Source organism: Orycteropus afer, unplaced genomic scaffold (assembly GCF_000298275.1).
Source record: "Orycteropus afer afer isolate SDZICR_OR568_19922 unplaced genomic scaffold, OryAfe1.0 scaffold00144, whole genome shotgun sequence".
NCBI classification, from domain to species: domain Eukaryota; kingdom Metazoa; phylum Chordata; class Mammalia; order Tubulidentata; family Orycteropodidae; genus Orycteropus; species Orycteropus afer.
The window spans coordinates 2,004,057-2,011,924 of record NW_006921731.1 but is presented as its reverse complement, the minus strand read 5'-3'; the positions used below and the strand labels follow the sequence as shown (position 1 = coordinate 2,011,924).

The 7,868-nt window shown below is 45.8% G+C and overlaps 1 protein-coding gene across 1 annotated transcript in view; it reads left to right on the top strand.

The window, feature by feature from the left end:
- Positions 1-2,458: 2,458 nt before the first annotated feature.
- Positions 2,459-7,868, top strand: part of MTMR14 (myotubularin related protein 14) — a 49,053-nt gene continuing 43,643 nt past the window's right edge. The window contains exons 1-2 of the mRNA XM_007945835.2: positions 2,459-2,617; positions 3,753-3,901. Of these exons, the coding sequence (XP_007944026.1) occupies positions 2,459-2,617; positions 3,753-3,901 (308 nt within the window). The remainder of the gene's footprint in view (positions 2,618-3,752; positions 3,902-7,868) is intronic.

The window sequence follows — 7,868 nt, the reverse complement described above, 5'->3', positions numbered from 1 at the left end:
GGGCAATGTACCAAATGTGAGTGATCAACATGGTGGCACTGAGGAAGAGGAAGACATAGAGAGGTACATGGGAGGTACAGACAACAAAGATGAACCCTTTTGCACATACAGTACTGCATTGTCAGTGAAGGTAAACACAGGTGTACAGGTGGATCGATGGATGGACAGGTTGAACTATTAGGTATGTCTATGCAATGGGAAGTGTAACCAAGACCATGTATATTTTGGGCAGACAATGGTTCTAAGTGTATCTGTATGTGCTGTAGGAACTGTGTAGTATATACAGTTGTATATATACCGTATAGTATATACAGGTGTATAGTAGTAGAACTGACAGAGACAAGGCTACAGTCACTTTTGGTCACAACCAGCTACCCACCCAGAGGGAGCAAGTAGTTGAACTTGTGGGGTCAGGACCATAGTTGCAGGGGACATCAAGCTCAATTGGCATAACATACTACACAAAACATTGTTCCACCTCCTACTTTGGGAAGTAAGAGTAGAATGGTAGCATAGTGCCTAAGGCATGTGACTGCTAACCAGAAGGCTGGAGGTTTAAACCTACCAGCCACTCCTCGGAAAGAAAGTTGGGCAATCTATTTCCATAGTGATACCACCTTGGAAACCCAAGGAGGGGTCGCTATCAGTCAGGTCTGACTTGACGGCACCTAACAACAACAGTAACGACTTTGGCAAGTAACGACTGGGATCTTAAAAGCTTGCAAGCAGCCATCTAGATACAATGATGGGTCTCTCCTCGTCCAGAGCAAAGAAGAATGAAGAAAACCAAAGACTCATGAAAACAATTAGTCCAAGCGACTGGTACACCATGTAATCTGTAGCCTATACGACTATGAGACCAGAAGAACTAGATGGTGCCCGGCTACTACTGTCAACCACTCGGAGGGGAATCTATGTAGGAGATCCTGGATAGAGAGGGAGAACAATGTGGAACAAAACTCACAATCATTTGGGGAAAAAAAGGGGGTAGGGGGACCAGGTTTGCTGGTCTGATAGAGCCTGGTGGAACCACTGAGACTGTGGTTCCTAGCTGCCCTGAAGGTCTGGAATTGAACCCACACCTGTGGCTTCCAGCCAAACAAAAGACAGGCATGTGAGTTGAACATTTACCTGAGGTAGATACACTCCTTGGAGAGACCAATCATGGGAGAAAGAAGGGCTGTTTATGCACAGGGAGACAGCTCAGTGGGCAGGTGGGCATGGAGGGATGGGCACAGGGAAGAGGTAAATAACTATCAGGAAGAAGTGGGAGGGGAGCTGTTGCTTTGGGGTAAATTGTAGTCAATGTTATGACACAAAGTGTATGTGAACTGCTGTATGGAAAGTGAATTTGCCCCGTAACCTTTCACCCAAATCGCAATTTAAAAAAAAATAAAAGTGAGAGCTGGGACTGAATATATATGTGCACACCTACGTTCATCGCAGCACTATTTACAATAGTAAAGAGATGGAAACAACCTAAATGTCCATCAAAGTATGAATGGATAAACAATGGTACATGCACACAATGGAATACTAGGCAACACTAAGAGAATCCACGAAACACCTCATGACATCGATAAACTTGAAGGACAGACATTATGCTGAGTGAAATAAGTCAATCACAGAAGGACAAATACTAAATGAGTCCATTCTTATAAAATATGAAGGACAAGTTTACACACGGAAGGAAACTTTCCACCTTGGTTACCATGGATAGAAGGGTAGGGGAGGAGATATTGCTAACTAGGTAAGGGACACAAGATGATTCGGGTGAAGGGAAAAGCAATACCCTGCCCCCCAAAGAAAGAAAGAAAGAAAAAGACTAGTGCTTTTGAATCACAGAATTTCAAGCCACTCACTTAACCCTTTGTTTCTTCGTCCATAAAATGGGGTTGATGAAACTAGCACTATAATCACAGGGACATTGTGAGGAGTAAATGAAGCAGTGGAAGAAAAGTGCTTTAAGAAATACTGTTTCATTATTACTTACTATGGTAGCCAGCACTAATTTGCTGCTTTCTGAGAGTTCCCTCATCTTTATTCCACTCTTCCTCCGATTCTTCGCAATGGTTCTTTCCTTTTAGTTCTCGCACTTAGTTTCCCCCCACTCAGGAGCCCCAATGGTTTGGCCCGGCTTCCCCCGGGGAAACCCCGTGGGGCGGAGCAAGCTGGAGCTGATAGTGCTGCGCGTTCCCCTCCCTGGAGACCACTTGGATCACTCCGCGTTGGAGGTAGGCGGGTAGTCATGGGGCAGGGCTCAAATCCCGAGTGCAGATAGGTCGGAACACAAGTAAACATCCGGTAGAGTGGGGCGGGGCCGGAAGTAGAAGAAGAAGGCGGCTGGTAAGGTTTTTCAGAGAGGTTCCGTTCTCGCAGTGGTACCCCTGGCTGGCATGGGCTGGGGCGAGGCACGCTGAGGGCACGCGGGGCGCTGAAGGGGACGCAGGGCTAGGCCATGGCCGGCGCTAGAGCCGCCGCCGCCGCCGCCTCGGCCGGGTCCTCGGCCACTTCTGGCAACCCGCAGCCGCAGGAGCCGGGACTCGGGGAGCTGCTGGAGGAGTTCTCCCGAACTCAGTACCGAGCCAAGGATGGGAGCGGAACAGGTGGCACCAAGGTGAGCCTGGGGACAAGATGAGTAGGAAGAAGCGGCGCCTGGCTTCGGGAGTTAACGGAGGAAAGACTGATGCCAGTCGGGGTCAGAGAAGGGCACACACACAGAATGGTACACATGCATCACCAATGCTGAGGAAGAGGAGTGTTTCCGGGGTTTGGACGCGGAGAGCAAGGGTGGTGGTTTAAAATCACAAAGGAGGAAGTAGGGTCAGTTTTACTGAGCCATCATTTCTAGAGATGGGAACCAGGAATTTTTTGTGACACACTTCTTAATACTGATGAACCTTAAAGTTTGCGAATTTCTGGCTTAAGCCACTGATTCCTTTTTTCTTTCTTCATTGGTCTTCCACTACTGAGTCCTCTTTAAAGACTCAGGTTCTTTGAGTAGCTGTGGGAGGTCTGTGGTTTAGTTGGACTCCTCTTCCCATCTTTATAGGCCCTTAAAGATGAGGATTGTTACAAGTTACACCTGACTTTACTGTACCTAGCTTTAATTCCTCTCTGGGTGCCTCTGAATACAAGTCAAGTTCCCTTATCTCTTGCAAACTTCTCAGGATGTTACAGACCTTAAGCCTTTTTTTTTTTTTTTTAAGTGGCTCTTTCCCTGAACTGTGAACAATGCAAGAGCAATTTATTTTAGGGGCAACTGATCCTTCTGTTTCATAAGTAAATGGTGAGTGAGGAGATAGCTTTATCTGCACCTTGTACTCATTACACTGATTATAGCTCCTGAGTCTTAGTCTGTAGGTGGAGAATGTGGTGCAATCTGGAGCCAAGGCAAGATAATGAATTAGTACCAGCTAAAGTAACCTACAGCAAGAGGTGTTACAATTGTATGGATTGTGGATCCTTTTGAGGATCTAGTGCAAGTTATAATAATATTCCCCAAATAATTAACATACACAGTTTCACATGCAGTGTGGAGGGGTTCAGAGTTCCCCCCAAACACCTACCACATATGGGTTAAAATACTGCATGTTAAGGGCCTATGACCCAACAACAAGCCTCTTCCCATTACTGAATCACAGTAAGAGGCACATGCAATTCCTGGTGGTCTCTTCAGGTCATAGACCACCTAATTCTCCCAGAACACCAGGATCTTTCTTCTTCACACTCAGGTCTCCTCTTCCATACAGGTTGAGCGCATTGAGAAGAGATGTCTGGAGCTGTTTGGTCGAGATTACTGTTACAGCGTGATCCAAAATGTGAATGGGGAGATCTGTGGCCACTACCCCCGGCACATCGTGTTCCTGGAGTATGAGAGTTCTGAGAAGGAAAAAGACACGTGAGCATCATGTGACCATGGTGTGCATGTCTTGTGAGGACCTGACACTCTTACCAGGGAGTCTAGCTGCAGCTGGGCAGGGCAGGCTCACTTTTACCAGGTGTTAAGCCTTATTTACATCTTCAGGGTTTGACAAGATTGGCCAGGTAGCATAGAGTATACTGAGGGCTTTGGAGTCACAGCCCTGGATTTCTGTCTTTACCCTAGAGCTGTCCACACATTTGACCTCACATCTCTGAACCTCAGTGTCCTTTCAGACACCCTCATTTTTGTCGGATGGGGAGTATGCTATCTCAAGAGACATGTAAGAGCATTTTAGTGGTACTGCCTCGGAAACCCAAGGAGGGGTCGCTATGAGTCAGGTCCGACTTGATGGCACATAACAACAACAGTGTGTAAGAGCCTGAGGTCTGCAGTCAGGCTGCATGAATTTACATCCTGACTGTCCCTCTTGCTGGCTGGTAACCAACCTTGGGCTTATTGAACCTTTGTCCCTTAGCACATCAGTAAGCCTCTACCTCATGTGATTCTTGTAAGACTAATTAAAATCCTACAAAAGTAACGGGTATAGTCTCTGGTGATAAATGGAGCTAATACAAACCTGATATGGTTGCTGTAAGAAATAGAAATAGGTTCTCAATAAATGGGAGCTCTTATTAACCACTGAGGTGCTCTGGTGGTACAGTGGTTAAAGCATCAGCTACTAACCAGAAGGTTGGCAGTTTGACCCCACCAGCAGCTCCATGGCAGAAAAATGATGCAGTCTACTTCTATAAAGATTCATAGCCTTAGAAACCCTGTGGAGCTCTACTCTGTTCAATAGGATCAGAATTGACACTAAAGCAGTAGGTTTGGTTTTAGTTAGATCACGGACTGAGTGCTTCGTGTGAGATAACGGTCAATACCAAAAGAAATACAAAGCACCTGGCCCATGGGTAGTCAAAAAATGGTAATAATTTTTTTTACATTAACAAATCATCACAAAAGGCAATGAGGCTCCAGAAAGTGCCTTGTATTGATCTCAGAGTTGATTCTCCTTATCTTGCTGATCATTGCTGACTTTAAGGGAATTCCAGAAGCTGTTGTGCACTGCGTATGTTAAAACTATGGTCCTGTGTTGTGCTGTTTTGATAAGTGCTGCAGCAGAGTCATGCTTCACTCATAATTCATTCTACCCCTTAAAGAGAAGGAAAGTAATAGTTGTTGAGGGCCTGTTTTTCCCCAGGTGGTAGGACTCAAAGCATGGCTGATGGAGCACCTCTGACTGAGAAACACAGCATGGCAGGCACCATCAGGACCTGATACCCAGGTGATGTGGATGCACGTTAAGACTTGTAAAGCACTGCTATAGGCAGGCTGAAGGAGTGATTCATTCTGCCTAGTGTGGAGGTGTTTGGGAAAGACCTCATGCTAGAGATGCCTTTAGAGCTTTGCTTGGAAGAATGAGTAGAAGTTTCCCTGAACCGTCCTTAGGGACCAACTTACGTAGGATCTTGATTGTCAGCAGAAGAGTATTGATAGGTAGATTGCCTATGGGTGTTAAGAGTGGCTTTATCCCCTGGAGGCTCATTAAAATTATAGATTCTAGGGTATTTTGCAGGCCCTCTGAATCAGAATCTCCATTCTCAGAGAGCTCCCAAGATGAATCTTACCTGCTGGGGCCGGAGAACCTCCAGAGGGGTCTTTCAAGCAGAGGAACAACCAGTCAGTTCTCATTCTAAAATGGGAATGTTTGAAAAATGTTCATCTCAGGTTGTTCTGGTTCCCTAGTGCTGTTCTGACAAGAATATACCACAAATAGGATGGCCTTAACAAACAGGAGTTCATTCTCTCACAATTTGGAGGCTTTAAGTCCAAGTTCATAGTGCCAGGGTCTAGGGGCTGGGTGAAAGCCCCTCAACCTTGGGGTCCAGCTCTGCCTCCTGCTCCTGGCCCACTGGATCTGGAGGTGTTTCTTCACTCAGACAACTGCTAGCTGCTGAGGCTGACAAACCCAAGGTCAACAGATAAAAAGGCACAGTCCCTATGTTACCAAACCACACGGCAGGCCATTAATTTAAGTCCATTGTAAGTCCCAAGGTCAGCAGAGCATGGCAGGCTGCTGAACAACAAAACAACTACATGCAGGGTCCGAGCGTGCCATAAGCCAGAGACCATTCCCAAAGCTGCTGCTTATATACGGGAAGCAGACCACATACCCAAAGCAGCTACTCAGCTGCTTGTAGTAGATCCCACCATGGAGTTGTTTGCCAGTCTCATCATGGGGAATAACTACCACCAGCTGCCCAGCCACTCAACCAGGCCCAGCCAAGTTGACACATAAACATAACCACCACACAAGTACAAGGTTGTTGTGGGTTCACTATGAAAATTAATGTATTAAAGACTCTTGTATGTAGGTACTGAAATTTTACCATATCTGCAGTTGAATAACTAAAGAACTCCAGGAATTTCTAAGCCTAAAGAAATGAGCTTTAATATAGACTAGTTTATGGTTTTTATCGCTTCCTAACTCTTTCTCTCAGAAGTAGGTAAACATCCATTCTCTGAAAACCCTAAAGCTAATGTTTTTAAATATAAGCTTTTCCCCCTTACCCTTCCTTTCTTTCTCACTATTCTTCAGTCCTGGTTGGTGGTTGTACCCCTATGGCCATCTGATGGTAAACCCAGCCAAGGTGGTGGTCCTCAAACTTCCCCGGTGAATGAATTACCTGATTATCTTGTTAAAATACAGAATCAGGTTTAGTAGATCTGGTTGGGCTAGAGATTCTGCATTTTCCAACAAGCTCCCAAAACCAAAAACCAAACTCACTGCCATTGAGTCAATTCCAACTCATAGTGACCCCCTTTGGGTTTCCTAGGTGGTAAATCTTTTTATTTATTTTTTAATTGTGATTTGGGTGAAAGTTTACAGAGCAAATTCACTTTCCATACAGCAGTTCACATATACTTTGTCTCATGACATTGACCACAGTTTACCACAATGCAACAGCTCCCCTCCCACTTCCTCCCCATAGTTACTTCTTCCCTGTGCCTATACCTCCATGCACTCCTGCCCCCTGAGCTGTCTCCCTGTGCATAAGCAGCCCTTCTTTCTCCCATGATTGTTCTCTCCAAGGAGAGTATCTACTTGAGGTAAATGTTCAACTCATATGCCTGTCTTTTGTTTGGCTGGAAACCACAGGTGTGGGTTTAATTCCAGACCTGAAGGGCAGCTAGGGGCCATAGTCTCAGTGGTTCCACCAGGCTCTATCGGACCAGCAAACCTGGTCCCCACCTTTTTTTTTTTCCCCCTCCAAATGATTTTGAGTTTGTTCCACATTGTTCTCCCTCTCCATAAGGATCTCCTACACAGATCCCCTTCCAAGTGGATGACATTGGTAGCCAGGCACCATCTAGTTCTTCTGGTCTCATAGTTGTATAGGCTGCAGATTGGATGGTGTACCAGTCGCTAGGACTAATTGTTTCCATGTATTTTGGTTTTCTTCGTTCTTCTTTGCTCTGGACGAGGAGAGACCCATCATTGCATCTAGATGGCAGGTTGCTAGCTTTTAAGATCCCAGTTGCTACTTGTGAGGTGGTAAATCTTTATGGAAGTAGATTGCCTGGCCGTCTTCCACAGAGTGGCTGGTGGGTTTGAACCGCTAACCTTGTGGTTAGCAGTCAAATGCCTTAGGCACTATGCCACCAGAGCTCCTTAACAAGCTCCCAGGTGACACCAAATTGCACTTTGAGGGCAATTCTAAGGAACTTAGTCTTGGTTGGTTGCCTCCCAGCTTTTCCTGGCAAGAAACAAGTTCAAATCATGGGAGAAAGAAGGACTTCTTATGCACAGGGAGACAGCTCAGGAGTGCACAGAAGGATGGACACAGGGAAGAGGTAACTATGGGGCAGAAGTATGAGGGGAGATGTTACATTGGGGTAAATTGTGGTCAATGTCATGAGACAAAGTGTATGCGAACTACTG